This window comes from Equus przewalskii, chromosome 18 (genome assembly GCF_037783145.1).
Source record: "Equus przewalskii isolate Varuska chromosome 18, EquPr2, whole genome shotgun sequence".
NCBI lineage: Eukaryota > Metazoa > Chordata > Mammalia > Perissodactyla > Equidae > Equus > Equus przewalskii.
In genome coordinates, this window is record NC_091848.1 from 50527626 (window position 1) to 50544299 (window position 16674).

Consider the following 16674-nt stretch of genomic DNA (forward strand, 5'->3'; position numbering starts at 1 on the left):
TGGTAGCTTGAGCTTGCTGTTCCTTTGGCATCTCTTCTTCCCTGTCTTCACATGACAGGCTTCTTCCCATCCAAGGCTCAGATCTAGCTCCTCTCCCCGGAGGCCTTTCTTTAGTACCCACAAGAGTCTGTTCTTCAGTCCTCCCCCTCCTCAAGCTCATGGCCCCACGTGCCTTGTTTACAGCTGGATGTCAAATACCTAGAAAAGTACACTACCCATGGTGAGCTTTCAATAAATGTTTGAGTAATAAGCAAAAAATGAGTGGTCAGACCAGGGTCACATGCACTTCTTATTTTCGCTAGTAGATTTCCGTTAATATGTCCTAAGATTGTTGAAGATTGTTCTATTGTGTAGGGAGAGAGGCCAGTGAAACATTTCATTGTCAGCTCATCTTGAATATGAGATCAGATACTGACTGTGTTTTGAAGTAGAGCCCACAGGATTTTCTGTCAGACCAGATGTGGGGTGTGAGAGAAACCAAGCAGTCAAGGATGACTCAAAGGTTTTTGGCCTGAGCAACTGGAGAAATGGAGTCACCACTACGGAAATGGAGAAAGTCAAGAGGAGAGGTGGGGGAATTGGGGAAGGGGTATCAGTTTGGGACATGAAAATTTAAGATACTTAAGATCCTTAATTCACTGTGCCTCAGTTTCCACAGTGTAAGGAAGGGTTAATAATTCCTCATATAATAATTGTGAGGGTTTGAGGAGTTAATGTACACTACTCAAAACAAAATAGTAGAGAGAGTGGGTAGAGAAAAATATAAGTTGATTGAGAATAGTCATTAGATCACAGAGCTTTTACCAAATCCTTTGGACATTAGATATGAAAACTTAAGTCTAATTCACAAAGGTTTTTCCTGGTAGGATTTTAGACTGAATTGAAATGGGTTTTCTTTGGTACAGGAAGATGCTCGGTAATTGAGTTGGAAATTAAAGTATAGATTCAGAGTATCTGAAGACATCTCTGTCTTGGTAAAGATCTACAAACATGGGAGCATCAAAAACAAAAAAACCCATCTTCCTTCACTCACTAAACTCTCTCATGGCTGTTGGAACCATCAAGAGCAAACCTACTGGGTCTACTATGTATAGGGCAAAATGCTAGGTTCTGGAAAGTTACTGTCTCTAAGATAGAATTTATAATGTTGTTATATTCTGAGGATTAGCATGAACATTTTTACCTGAGTTTAATGTTATAAGCTTAACACAAGAAAGGCATGGCTAGCATTATGGTGTGAAAGCCCACAAGGTTCCTCAAGCGCTCATAGGAGAGGCAGAGCCCTGGAGGGTTTGAAAGGGTTGATCGCAGAGGAACACCAGTGCTTGCTACAGGCAGTATGCAGAAGTGTTCTTCCCATGGAAAGTCCCCCATGTTCAGGCACCATTTGAAATGCTCGCATTTACTTCGCTTTATTGTTAGAGAAGGAATTTCATAGATAAAATTATGGTCTTTAGAGTTGATAAGATGCAATTAAACTTAATTTTTTTAAAGTTCTCAACAAATCTCACTTGATGTCTTAATATCACAGTTTCTTTTCTTTCCTGCTTTTTCTCCCCAAATCCCCCCAGCACATAGTTGTATATTTTATTTTATTCTTTTGAGAAGATTAGCCCTGAGCTAACATCTGCTGCCACTCCTCCTCTTTTTGCTGAGGAAGACCGGCCCTGAGCTAACATCTGTGCCCATCTTCCTCTACTTTCTACGTGGGATGCCTACCACAGCATGGCTTACCAAGCAGTGCCATGTTCGCACCTGGGATCTGAACCGGCGAGCCCGGGCCGCCTAAGTGGAACATTCGAACTTAACTGCTGCGCCACTGGGCTGGCCCCTAGTTGTATATTTTAGTTGTGTGTGCCTCTGGCTGTGGCATGTGGGATGCCACCTCAGCATGGCCTGATGAGTGGTGCCATGTCCACGCCCAGGATCTGAACCAGTGAAACCGTGGGCCGCTGAAGCGGAGCTCGCAAACTTAACCACTCGGCCACAGGGCCGGCCCCTTGCAGTTTCTTTATATAGAATGTGTGGCTTTATTTTCGCTGTCTAGGTAACGTGGCCCACTTAATAGAGCTTCTTTAATACCGAAAGCCCCTCTCTTACTTTGCATGTAAACAGTCGTTTGAAGCCTGATTATTCATGAGTATGTCTTCTGTTCCAGAGTAAGTTTGGGAAAAGATAGGGCTCGCACTGGTCTTGGTCTTAGTCACAGTAAGGCGAGGAGGGTACCCAGTTGTACACCTTCCTTACTTTCCTCCTCTGAGTCAGTCTTTACAGGAAGAATTCACTGTTTCCTTAAGGTAAATTCTTGGCGCGTTACACATACGGGTATTCACGGAGGCGCGCGTTTCGCTCATGGTGGTTAACGGTTACGGGTGCTCGCTAAGTGCCAAGCCTTGTTTTAAGCAGCCCTTTACATGGATTGACTTTGTTAACGGTCACAGCACGCCTTCACAGTGTGGGTACTGTGTTGCACAGTGTAACCGTGTGGACTCCGAAGAGCAGAGAGGTGTTAAGACTTTGTCCAGGGTCATAAAGATAGTAGATTAGAGTTGAGTTTGAACCCAGGCGGCGTGGCTGCAGAGCCTGGTTCGGCTCCTGTGCTGTGTCACCGCCTGTAAATCCTAGGTTAGGGACAAGGGGGTGAGAAACACGCAAATAACTCGTTTCTTGTGTTATAAGTGAAGTTTGTTATGTAGTAAATTATATGTGTAACTTGTTATGTATTTAAGGCCACAACTTTAATTGATTATCTTCATTTTCCATCTACACAATAAGATATGTTGTTGACCATTCGCTGGCAGGACTTAAAGTGATTGTGGTAAATAGTAATTGTGATTTTTGTTTTCTTTCTTCCCAGTTTCGTGGTTTTCTCCAAAGGAAAATATCCTCATTGTTATTTTCCCAATTTTGGCTATACTTCTGTCCTGGGGACAGTTTGGTATCGTGAGTAAGTATTTATTTCTATTTTTCGTTTATGTTTTACTGATGAAATTGTTATTTCTGGGTGGCACTATTGGTGAAATTTTTTATTTAACTAAGTTGTATTATCAGTAAGTGTGATAATGTGATAAATAAGAATATACATACTCTGCTTGAAGTGTATATTGTCCCCCATAATTTGCTGTGGTTCACTTTTAATTCCAAAGAGGTTTTTTTTTTTTTTTTAACTTAAGATTGAATAGTGGGAATCCTGATAATAACAGTACCTTAAACTCGTGCTGATTTTGATGTTTCCAGAGCATTTGCACACGTCATTCTCTTTGGTAAAGAGATGATCACAGCCTACATGAGTGTTAAGATCGGAGGTTGTACTTTTGAGTATTAAGACTTTCCTCTCTTTAGTTTCCTGGTGTGAACTTCTCTGTATACAGGTGTTTGTTCTTGGAAAAGGCTGGTTGGAACCATGTTTTGCCATCCTCACTGTACGACTGTGCTGCTCTAGGCAGTGGGTACAGGAGAGTTGTGTTTTTTGGTCGTGTTTCGCTGTGATAATCGTGTGACCAAACTTCCTGGGACAAATCTTAATGCCGTATCAGATTTAGTATCAACAACATAGAATGATGGCTGCTAGGTAAAAAGTTCACATGCGTTCTGGTTAATGTTTATGCTCAACCGTACTTCCATACCAGTTTGGTAGAGGAAATTTACTAAGTTAGTGAAGTTCTGAGGTGACAGTCTAAACTTTTAAGCTTTTAGAATGTAAGATTTACTCCTTGTCTTTCTGTAGCACACTGAAATAGTCAGCCATTGAAGGCCAGTAAATGTTTACACAAGGCAAGGAGTAAATACTGCTGATTTCGTTTTATTTATTTCATTTTGCAACCTTTAAAAAAGTGAAAGCTAGTAGAATGTTGTAGTGGATTAGCCTATTGTATATTTCATGAATTTTACTCAGAAGTTTAAGTCCTGTGTACCTAAAGCGATGTATAAAAATGGAAGGGAGATGACTGGTTATATATTTTGAGGGTTCTTCTCATTGTTTGGCACTTTGGAAATGCTTTGTGATTTCAAAGCTGTTCTCAACTTTTGTGTAAAAGGCAAGACAGGGCTAACAGTGACAACTGTCAAGGCGTTTCACAATTCTCACTTTCAAAACAGTGTCTGGAATTCTTGTAAGCTTTTCACATCACCGGAAGACTAGTCTAGCATCAAGACCTGGTCAGTCTTCCCTGATGTTAGGGGAAGCTTTTAACCCTATTGGCAGACCCAGGCTTTCAGGCCCGCCTCAAATGATTTAGGTAGGACGTAGCATTTTTTTAAGAACATGAAATTATTTCACAGTAGTGTGAGTTGTTTCCAGTTGGATTGATTGCAGTTTGCTGATCATGGCATCATCATCCGTGACATTGACATTATTTTTAGTAAACTGAACCAGGAGTGAGTCTGTTCACCATCAGCCATGTTTTTGCAAAGTAAACTTTACAGTTTTTTTTCAAATAATACATATCACTTTATTTTATTTTATTATTATTTTTTTTTTTTGAGGAAGATCAGCCCTGAGCTAACTGCTGCCAATCCTCCTCTTTTTTGCTGAAGAAGACTGGCCCTGAGCTAACATTTGTGCCCATCTTCTTCTGCTTTATATGTGGGACGCCTACCACAGCGTGGTGTGCCAAGCGGGGCCATGTCCGCACCCGGGATCCGAACTGGCGAACCCTGGGCTGCCAAGAAGCGGAACGTGCGAACTTAACCGCTGCGCCACTGGGCCAGCCCCTACATATCACTTTAGAATATCTTATATAATATAGGAACTTATAGAGAAAAAACAAAAACCATCTAGAGTCCCACAACCTAAGAATAAACTATTGGTATATTCTAGTGAAATTCCTGCTTCCCTTTCTTTCTTTTTCTATGTATCTTTGTTATCTTTCTTAAAAAAAGAAAAACCGTAAATGGACTCATATAGCTTATATCCTTGTACATCCCGATTTCCCCCCAGAAATCTTTCTACAGCTACCTGTGCTGTACTGTCACAGACACACTATAATTTACTTACCTCTCATCTTGATGCTTATTAGGGATGTTTCCAAGTTTTTTTGATACTATCAGAGTAACTCTGCTAAAGCTAAGTAAGACTGGAAATGGCAGAGGTATTTTAAGGCTCTTGATTCAAACAGCCAAAATGTTTTCCGGAACATTGTATCCATTCCTCCCCCGCAGAGGAGAGTACCTGCCTTTCCCGTTGCAATCCTGAGCGCGTTAGAATTCTAAAATCCTTGCTAATTTGATGGGTGAAAAAACAGCTTGTTTTAATTTTCATTTTTGTGTTAGTGAGGTTGAATGTTCTTTTTTATATTTAATCTTCTGGTCACATTTTAAGGAGTGTGGTTATGAACCTAAAAAAATATTTGGGTGGCAATCTTTTATTTAGGCTCATCTTAGGATGAGTAAGTGTGGGGTGTGGGGGCCTGTGGGGAGGAGGTGCCTGTCTATTTGATGCCCCCAGTCTGGATTCATATTTAAAGGTGTTTATGACAATGGTATCTACACATTTGTAGGGCTCTTCTGTGTATGACAGACACTGCGCAGAGACTCTGCATCTGCGATCACCTTGACTTCTCCCCGGAAGTCAGTGGGGCAGGTGCTACTGTTATCATGCCCATTGTATGGATCAGGAATGGAGGCACAGAGAGTTTTCCCATGATCACCCAGCTGTTTCCTGGTAGGACTGGGATTGTACCCAGTGCTACTGACAGCTACACCACGCTGCCTGCCTGTCTTGAATTTGCTTTAAGAATTTTTTTCCGTGAAGGGTGAACCTATATCGGGGTACACACCCTGAGTAGATGAAACTGTTATTAGCAGAGCAGAATGTGGACCTGCTTTGTTTATTTATTGAGCAAGTGTCTGTTGACAGTGCCTACTGATTGCTGTGTGCTGGGCTCTATGCTCGAGAGGTGGAGATGAAGTGCGTGCTGCCCCTGGCTTTGTAGCACTGACATTTCGTTGAGACATGGAAGTCTCATATTCTGCGCCTTCTGTCACATCTTTGGGATGGACATGGGTCTAAATCTACTTTTCTTATGGCACCCTTGGTGAGAGGCCTCCTGCTTATGGCCTGGGGATTCCACCAGCCAGGAGAGCCCCTTTGTGTCCCATTTGCTGCTTGGTTGTGTTCTTTACAGTGAGATGTCTTCCGGGCCCTAAAGTAGTAATAGTAACTCAGGCCCGTGACTTTCAGTTTCTAGTTCTCCTTAATGTTTTCTGATTACCGTTTATGGTCTGTACTTGACCACAGGGTGTTTTTCTCTTGGTTTTTCTAGCTCTGCATGTCAGTCTTTTGGTCATCTGAGGTAAAATCAGGACTTTCCATAGCCGAAACATTCAGTAAAGATAGCAGATTACGCCTTCACTCTGAGGAGAAAGAGCTTCTTTGTCCCAGAATTGTATCTTCCCTGTGTCTCAGGACGCCGTTGGTCCTCCTGAGGAGGAAGACTGAGAAGACTTCTCACCCCCAGAGCCAAGCCAGGACCCGGTGAGCTCTAGGCCGTCTTTTGAAGACAAAGGTCTCCAACAGGGCAATGTTCCTAAACACCTTGGCGTTTAGCTTTAACTCACGAACTTTTAAGCAGAATCTTATGCTTATCAAACTGCTCAGAAATTACTAGAATCAAACACTGAGCCTTAACCAAAGTAACAAATCTCTAATAGTATTGCATTTCAGGCAATTTTTTGATTTTTTGATTTTTGTTCTGGAAACTGTAGGAACTCAGTTGCCACTTCACTGACAGTTAAGTTTCTGGCTGATTTTCAGGGTTCTTCTTCCTCTCTTGACAGTATATCTGGTACTTTCCATCATTTACATGTTTGATAAATGATTTCAAGTGCTGTCCACCAAGATCTTTAGTCCTTGTAGGATTCAAGTTCAGTTCCATCTCAGAAACTGGCTAACACACTGAAGTCCTTTGCGATAGGTCTGTCAATTCTTACTTGTCCTTCCTTCAGTCTTTTATTGTATACAAGGAGTCCTCGCTTCACACAGAACTGCGAGACCGCAAACATGACCGTGGAAGCTGAAACTCTATTCAGCAATCTAATAATAAATGTGAAAATTACTGTTGCTCCGTGACCTTTAAAATTTTTGTTAAAACATTAAACACTCTCTTACTGTCAGTAGTAACTGTATTAGGAAATGAAAAAAAAATAGTAAAATGAATATTTAGTACATGGTACATTTAAATATTAAAAACATTAAGAATTAAAGTGTTTTATGAAGAGTACTTTGAACCATGCTTGCCTTTTTCTTGTGGTATAACTTCAGATCAGAGCAAGCATCTTTTCTATGCCTTGGCGGCTTGTCGTACCCCTTTCTAAGTTCAGATCAGCTTCCAACGTTTTATCCTTTGCACTTTGAGTCTCATGCACTCTCTGTGAGAGTTCCTTTCACGTGAAGTCTTTGCCAGAGTCACTTCTTCTGGGACATCCTCATTCTTTTTGTCATGACCTCCTCACTGTCCTCATTTATGCCATTAAGTTCACGTTTGCTAATTTCCTCTGGCTGCGTGTCTGGAGTCACTTGAATGGCAGGAATGTTGATATTCCCACTGTCAGCTGTCTCTTCTGGAACGCCATTTACATTCTGTTCAAATTTCATTTCCGGCGTTATCACTCTTCCTTTCTTTACTCTTTCACCTTTGTTGCCTTGTTTCCTCTTTTGATTATCTATTGTAAAATGTCATGTTGGTTTATGACTGGGAGACAAGGAGGTAACACAACACATGCTTTGCTGTCTGTGCCTGAACTGAATTCGTCTGTGCAGGAACCAATCCCCAGCAGTCTGGAAGATGCAACGTGATGAGTCGCTGAGCTTGATGCACGTCTCTGTTACTTAGGCAGTGATTTGTGACTGAAGAGATGTTGTGAAGTTTGCACTTTATGCAAGTACTCAGTTAGTATATTTTGGTAACTGAAATTTGAACTGTGTTTTGGCGGGACTTGTGTTCTTTAACTAAACCATGGTAACAGAAATTCCTGCGTATCAGAACTATGCAGAGCAAGGACTCTGTGATTTATTTCGGATGTGTGCTTTCTAGGCATCTTTCGTTTCGTTTGCTAGCTTTCTAGCCTCTGCTCAAGATTATTCCACAAGGATTTTGGTAACTGCTCAGAGGTATTTGGTTAGTTGTCCCTGTAGAAATCATTGTTGGGAAATTGAAGGAAAAAAATTCTCCATCACAACAGCGTGGAGACCCTAAGTCCTTGAGTCTCCTCTTGAGGACTACTTAATGTTGAAAGTAATTAGACCATGAAAGCACAGTGAAAAGAAGGCGTGGAACAGGGAATTTCTTTGTAGATTAGAAAATCATTCTGAAGGAGTGAGGACATTAACTTGCACTAGGAAATTTCTATCCAGGAAGGAAAATATTTCTCACAGTAAATATTATTACAGAAAATCATTCTGTGACCTGGGTGATGGCCACTGTTAATAGGACTTTGTTATTAAGTTTACTCCGAGTTCTATTCAATAATCTTGAACTCCCAGTGCTTTCCCTTGATCCTGTCCACATAATTATCACATTCTGTTGTTAAATGGTTTTATGTGCTGATTTTCTTATAGGGGGGACAGAACAAAACTGTAGCTCAGCGGTGTACTGTTTTGTAGAAATGCGGTCGCTATTCCTTTGACCCTTTCCAAATTCAGACATCCCGACTTCCTGAGTACTCTCTGAAGTTGTGGCTCCATCCACAAGACCAGAGAACATTTGGAACCAAGGAAAGGAAGTTCATGTGTTGGATAGCCTCTTCTTTAATCTTTTATATTCAAAGTACTTACTGCACAAAGTCTGGGCTCTTTTATTTCTGGGTCCTATATACTGGGAATGTTATTTCTAGTCAGTATTCATTTTGACAAAATCATTTATCAAAGCAAGTTGAATAGTGCATAGAGTTTATTATAAAATTATTTTACTTACCTTCTGGCAAGTGATCAGTTTATAACTGGAATTAATATTCACTTTTCTCCAGCACCAGTTTCAGAAAGCCTTCATTATTTTTTAATGAGTGTTTTTAAATATTTTTAAAATAGTAATTTATATTTAATTAACTTAAAAATTTGAAATTGTAATTTCACTTTAAAAGTTATCAGATGGGCTTTATCCTGTATCGAAGACAATATTGATTGGCAGCTCAACAGATACTGATAAGATCCCCAAGTTACTTTCTTCGAGTTATCAGAAAATAGCATTATAATAATAAAATTAAACACGTCTTGCTTTATGATTTATTCTTAATCTGGAATGCATTATCCCTGACTGGTAGGCCTTCCTGTCTCACCGCTAGCTCACTGATCACTTAGCAAGGGACTATCTCAATGTCATGTCTTTGGGCAGATGTTGGACTCGTGGATTTTTGGTTTCTGGTGGATGGACTGTGTTCTACGTGGGCCTGTCGAATACCATCTTTGGATAATCATGACAACTAAGAGAATAGATTTTATTTGATCTCCAAGCTGACCTGGTAATTTCACTAGATTTTATCAACCACAACCTGCATTCTGTCTTATACATGCTTTATATCAGTCACAAGGAAACAAGAAAACCTAACAGAACATCTATTCATAGCATTAGCTGTTCTTCAGGGGGCCAGAGGGACATGTCATTTCTTCATTCACATGAATTTGAAAGATTAAATGCATAAAAGGGCTTTCTTTGGTTAGAGTACACCCCATCTTTTATTTAATTGGGGAAGAAGATCTGGGAGTAACTCCCCATCACTCAGTCCTCCCCAGCCCCCGACACACACTCACACCTTAGGATGTAAGGGCATCAAGGCAGGAGGATCCGTCTTTTTTGTTTAATGCCAGCACTTAGAATAGTGATTGTCACATAGTAGGTGCTCAGTCAATTATTGTTAAATAAAATAATCTTCTACCTGTCCTTTGATTGGGTTGATATGATTTGGGCTAATAAGGGGACCTGGTATCTGATGGGCACACAGTAAATATTTGCAGAACAAATGAATGAACCAACCTCGCTCATTTCTGAGAAGTAGCCAGCTCAATTTAATTATTTTATAGAAGGCATAAAAGGGAAAATTTTAGAATTCCTAATTTGTTGACAAAAATGTGATATGGCCTCTCCATATATTTGGTATTTCTGTATCAGGCAGCACTAAGGTTATAAGTTTTTGTTAAAAATGTAAATGCTGACAATGCTAAATACTGGTGAGGATATGGAGCAACGGGCACTCTCATTCATTGCTGGTGGGAATGCAAAATGGCACAGCCACTTGGGAAGGCAGTTTGCAGTTTCTTACAAAACTAAACACTCTCTCCATATGATCCAGCAATTGCGTTCCTTGGTATTTACACAAATGGAATTGAAAACGTATGTCCACACAAAACACACACATGGATGCTTACAGCAGCTTTATTCATCATTGCCAAAACCTGGAAACAACCAAGCTGTCCTTCAGTAGGTGAAGGGATAAATAAACTGTGGTACATAACCACAATGGATATTATTCAGTGCTACAAAGAAATGAGCTATGAACCCATGAAAAGATGTGGAATAACCTTAAATACATACTACTAAGTGAAAGAAGCCAATCTGAAAAGGCTATGTACTATATGATCCCAACTATAAGAGATTCTGGAAAAGGCAAAACTATGGAAACAAAGGATTAGTGGTTGCTCGGGGTGGGTTGCGGGTGGGGGCCAGATGCATGGACAGAGCACAGAGGATTTTTAGGGCAGTGGAAATACTCCGTATGATGTTATGATACTGGATACATGTCATTATACATTTGTCCACAGCCATAGAATGGACACTACCAAGAGTGAACCCTAACGTAAGCTATGGACTTTGGGTGATGCTGATGTGTCAGTGTAGGTTCGTCTTTGGTAAACAACTTACCAACTGGCGAGTGATGTTGATAATGAGGACGGCTGTGTTGGGGGGACAGGCAGGGAGTATATTGGAATTCTCTATACCTCTCTCTCAATTTTGTTGTAAACCTAAAATTGCACTAAAAAAATTGTCTTAAAAAATGTAAACACTATTACTTCCCCTATTTAATTTTCTGTATTGATTTCAATACTTTTAGCTAACGAGAATTTTTTAAAATGTGCAGATTTTTAGAATTAGGTAGGTTGTCTTGCCAAGGCAGCCAGAAAATCACACCAGGAAGTTTGATAAGAGCGTTAAGAATGTGTTAAATTATCTTTATCTTAATGCTAATGTTTGGGGAATTCCTTGAATTTATTTTCATTTAAAGTTTGATAGGCTTGATAAATAAGGATAAATTCACTTATTAAAGAACAAGAAAAGATCAGCAAAAAACCATCCTTGAAATTATTGGATTCTATGGCGTCTATATCAGACTCCTGACCCTTTAGCTACATTGAGAAAATTGACAGCTGGGCTAACAACAGGATGCCTTCTCCCCACTTGCCATGGGACCTGCTAATATGTGGCCATTGTGAGCAAAGAAAAAAAGTCAAAAGAAATTCTTTTTAAAGGTCCACTAAAAAAAACCATGGAGATAATCTTTTCATTGCCTGTGGTGACTTAAGTAGATCCCACTAATATTTTGTTAGAAATGGCTGCTTAATTTAAGGAAGAGTCTAGGTAGCTTTGAAAATTAGTAGTAGTTGAACCGATTAACAGGAACTAAAGCTACCTCCAATATGTAGTGAATTTATACGCAAAGATTTTGAAAAGGCCCTTCTGTGGTAAAACACTGCTGATAGTAGTATTTTGTGGTATTTTATTTTTGTTGCTATTGTTGGCATTGTTTTTCTCCTATAGCTCTTCTGAGCCTGAAGTGGTTGAATTTTAGGTGAGGTTCAGACTTTTATTTTTGTTAAGAATGGTGTAAGTCAGCCTTTTTGCATGAACTTTGACTGTACTCGAATGTGAATTCTTGTTGCTTACTCTTAGTAGCTCTTTTATGTATTGAGTTGAACCTGGGAGAGTCTCTTATGAATGTTTGATTGTTTGTGAAGTACATTGGAGACAGTTTCTATGTCGTAACCGTTTTGTAGAACTTTCCGGCTCTGTGTAGATAGCAATATACATGGGATTAAAGTGGAAACCCTGCCAAATGACTAGAGAAGATTTCTTTCTCTGTCTGTGGCTGTGCCTTTTGTGACCTATACACTGAGTTTCATCCTTGCCAATTTGAACGTAGAAAATAGGAAAGCTGTGAAAATCCGTGTCCTGGAAGAAGGTGGGGACGTGACTGAGTCAGAGGCACCTAAGTTCCAAGGCTGGATGGATCAGTGAGAGCTTGGGGAACTTGCCATATTGTTTGTCTCTCTTTTCTGATTTGTGTGGACTTCAGTTACTCTCCTTCAGGACTGATTATTGCTCAGCCCTCCATCTCCCCCTGAAGAGAGTAAAATTGAGAGAACAGTCTAAAGTCTTGAATAGGCAGAGATTTCAGCTTGCCTATGTTATACCCTAATCACCTTAACCATAGGTTATACGATCACCTTGGGTTACAATACCTAAACAGAGATTTTATCACAGTCGTTTAGGGGGTTATTTGTTGTTTTTACTGTATTTGATCTGTTTGTAATTATTAAATGCAAAAATTATAAAATATTAAATATAAATGTAAAATATTTAAAAATAAAATATAAAAGCAAATTAGGGGCTGGTCCTGTGGCCGAGTGGTTAAGTTTGCACGCTCCACTTGGGCGGCCCAGGGTTTCGCAGGTTCGGATCCTGGGCGCGGACCTGGCATGGCTCATCAGGCCATGCTGAGGTGGCGTCCCACATAGCACAACCAGAGGCACTCACAACTTGAATATACAACTATGTCCTTGGGGACTTTGGGGAGAAGAAGAAGAAGAAGAAAAAGAAGAAGAAGAAGAAAAAGTTGGCAACAGTTGTTAGCTCAGGTGCCAGTCTTTAAACAAACAAACAAACAAACAAATTAAATGCTGACTATAACATTTAAAAAAATTTCTCCCTCACAACAGTCACACATTAATTAATGGCATGAAGAACACCATGTGTGGGTGAAACACAGCAGAATTTCAATCACGCACTCTGTTTCTCTCCACTACTCAGTCTGCTTTAAGGTTACTTTTAACAGCTTTCTTGGTGAAAAGTTAATATTTACCAAACAAAACCGAAAACATATAGTAAAAGATAGAATATATTTAGGGTTATCTATTACACTGTTCTTTCATGGAAGGTACTGGATACTTGGCAGTAAAGCTGGAATCAAAACCAATAACGTGGATGATGAATCCTCTTGAGTACTTATAGTTTATTTTGATGAAATTATTTCAGTTGAAGAATTTAAGCATTTCCCCTCCCTCTCAGGATTTCAAGAGGGTGTGATTTGTCCAAAGTTTATTCTACTTTTTCAAAATAAAATATCCAGATTTCCAGATGGTTTACTAATTTTGTATAAGGTAGAACAAAAGTTCTCATTTTTTCAGTATGACTAATTAGCCAGTATTTCCCAACAGCATATGTATATCAGTTGTAAATCTGAGGCAGGTTTGCTCCTCAGGGGACATTTGACAATGTCTAGAGACATTTTTGATTGACACGGCTGGGAGGCTGTTACTGGCATCTAGTGTGTAGAGGCCAGAGATGCCACTAAACGTTCGGTAATGCACTGAGCAGTCCCCCCACAGCAAAAACTTATCTGGCCCCAAACGTTAATAATGCCTCGATTGGGAAAGCCTAATGTGTATAACTTCATTCTTTAAAGTGTAGGGGAATAAAGCATTGCCTATAAATTCAGCATCCATATTTATACTGTCATGACGCTATTTAGCCGTTGACTAACTATGAAAAAGATTTGGGGTGGCTTGACATGATGTGAAGGAGTTGTCCCGCAAAGGCTATTCAATTCTAGTAAGTTATCAGTTTGTCTCTGCACTTTATAAGTTATAAGGCTTCACTTCTTGTGATTGAGTTCCTGTAATTCTTTGTTTTTTTTTTTAAGCACTTAAATATAAATCCAGTGATACAAAGAAGAAAATCATTTTTATATTTGTTGTTGGACTGGTGCTCACTATAGATGTCATCGTTGGAGCCATTCTGTTTGTCCCAGGTAAGATGCCCAGTTACTATGAAGGAAGGCAGGATTGATGCAGATGGGGGTGTTCCGGGAAGTGGGGGTGGGGGGGTTCGTATGAGAGTCCTAGGGCTGCTGTAGTGAATTAGCACAAACTAGGGATCTTAAAGTAATAGACATTCTCTCATGGTTCTGAAGGCCAGAAGTCTGAAATAAGATGGCCTCAGGGCCACACTCCCTCCCAAGGCCTTAGAGGAGAATCCATTCCTTGCCTCTTCTAGCTTCTGGTATTTGCTGACAGATCTTTGCAGCTCCTGGGCTTGTGGCAGCGTCACTCCACTTCTGCCTCCATGGTCACATTGCCGCCTCCTCTCCTCTGTGTCTTCTCTGTGTCTGGGTCAAATCTCCCTCTGCCTCTCTCTTACAAAGACACTTGTTGTTGAACGTAGGGCCCACCTGGATAATCCAGAATATCTCCTCCTTTCAAGATCCCTAACTTAATCATATCTTTTGCTGTATAATGTAATATTCACTCTCTTGCCATATAAGTTCATATTCACAGATTCTGAGGACTGGGAGGTGGTTGTATGTTTAGGTCCACCATGCAACCCACCACAGAGACAAGCTTCATTGGCCAAGTCATGGCAGTGGGAATGAATGTGGGGAAAAAAATCTGTCTCAAACAGCAGTTGCATTTGGAGCATGGGAAATAAGGGTGTGCAGCAGAGATGGTCTGGGTCTCAAAGTGTAGACCTGGAAAGCCATTGTTGTATTTTGAGCAGAATACAGTATAGGTGTCATGTTTAGGAACATAAATTTGGCAGCTCTGTTTGCAGCTGGAGTTAGTGAGGACGTGGGGAGGAAAGAGATGAATTCAGAAGACAACTGGAAAGAACAACTGTTTTGACTTGGGATAGATTGAATATAGAAAATGAAGGGAATGGTAAGAGAAGACTCCAGTGGGTCACTGGAATCCTGTAAGGTAGTTAAGAAGGAAGTGGAGCCAACTCAAGGTTTTGACACGTTGAGACTTAGATGTTGATATTTAAATGTCTTAAGTTTGGTCTTAAATAATCAAAAAATAGTGACGCTTTGTGCAAAGTTTCAGGGGAAACATTTTTAAACCTTTTGCAGTTTATAAGAGTAGTATTGAGATTCATACATTTAATCAATTAAGTACTTTAACTTCCAGTAGAGTAGGAAGTATGTAGGAAAAGATTTTAAATATTTTTGTTTATTGACAGGTGAATTTTCAACAAAGAATGCTTGTGGACTTGGTTTACTTGTAATACCCACAGCAGCATTAATATTACTTCAGTACTGTGTATTTATGATATGTGAGTATTTGTTATGACATGATTTGACCCATCTTTTTCATGTAAAAAATGGAATTTTGTTTGAGATATTCTTGTATTTTTTTGAACAACTCAGTAAAAGTTGGTTTATTAAAAGATTTCCTAAGCTATTCTTAGTGACGTTTTCCTCATATGGATTAATTTTAAGGTTAGCTTAGTTTTTCAAGATATTCAATTATTTTGTAAAAAGTAATTTTCGTATATATTGGATGCCAACCAGTAGATTTTTAAAATTATGCTGTATAATTTATTAATGATTATCTTCACATTCTTATTACAGTTTTTTGAAATTACGAGTAGATATTAAACATGCTCTCTCTCTTTTTTGCTAAGTCTCTCTGTTAAAAAAACGAGTTCTACAAAATAGGGTTATAAATCACAAATAGTGGAAATGTATCTTTCTTAACTATTGGCAAATCTTAACATTGTAGTTTTAAAAGATGATATAGATATCCAACCTATAATTGGTATCATTTTCACTGCATTTTGGGAGTAAATCACTGACATATTTTCGCTACTATTAAAGGGTCTATTTTTCTCTGTTTGCACATCTAACTCTTGGCCTTAGAGCCTGTCTCTGGCTTGCTGTGCATTGGAAAGGTATCACTTTGTTATAAAATCACAGATCTAGATGCAGAAGATAAAGTTTATGATGTTTACAGTGGCATGTGTACGTAATGGTTCTCTCTACTGGTGCCATTTTGTGTGCATGTGGCAAAGCCATGCCTAATAGCCATTCATATTGTAAAACGCACGGATGTGGTAAAAGCAGCAGTGTTCTAAGATTTTGGGTAAAAACTGCCAGTCCAGCTCAGCTCACTGTGAAAATAAAAGGCTGCTGAATGTGTGAATGCGGAGCTGACTGTTTGTGTTGAAGACAAGGTTTAGATCCCTGGGGAAGCATCTCCCATCTGGCAAGGAGCTCCAGACTCAGTCTTTGGTCCTAGGCTGTTGTTCTTGATTGCACGGAATACCAGCAGGACTGAGTGCTTCTCCAACACTCTCAACATGCTTTTCCCCCCTCCAGCGTTCAGGATGACCGCCTTCACCATTGCCATATTGATCCTCCAGGGGCTAGGCTTTGTGCTCGCTGTGGATGGACTTAGCCTCTGTATCACAGGTAAGGGTCACATTTTCTCTAGTCCTAGTTTGTCTTACTGGGGATTTCTCTTGGACGGAGCTCTGTTTTCCTCTTTCATTTTTTTTTCTTCTTTTTAAATTTATAGGCTATTTTTTAGAGCAGTTTTAGATTCACAGCAAATTTGAGTGGAAAGTCCAGAGAGTTCTTATATACCCCACACAACTCACAGCTTCCTCCATTATCAACATCCCCCACCAG

At 39.7% G+C, this 16674-nt stretch overlaps 1 protein-coding gene across 6 annotated transcripts in view; it reads left to right on the forward strand.

Annotated features, from left to right (window-relative positions):
* CD47 (CD47 molecule) overlaps window positions 1-16674 on the forward strand; it is a 47754-nt gene that overhangs the window by 17640 nt on the left and 13440 nt on the right. For all 6 annotated transcript variants that reach the window (XM_070582818.1, XM_070582815.1, XM_070582814.1 and 3 more), the window contains exons 3-6: window positions 2858-2947; window positions 13909-14016; window positions 15225-15317; window positions 16363-16455. In XM_070582818.1, coding sequence (XP_070438919.1) covers window positions 2858-2947; window positions 13909-14016; window positions 15225-15317; window positions 16363-16455 — 384 coding nt within the window. The remainder of the gene's footprint in view (window positions 1-2857; window positions 2948-13908; window positions 14017-15224; window positions 15318-16362; window positions 16456-16674) is intronic.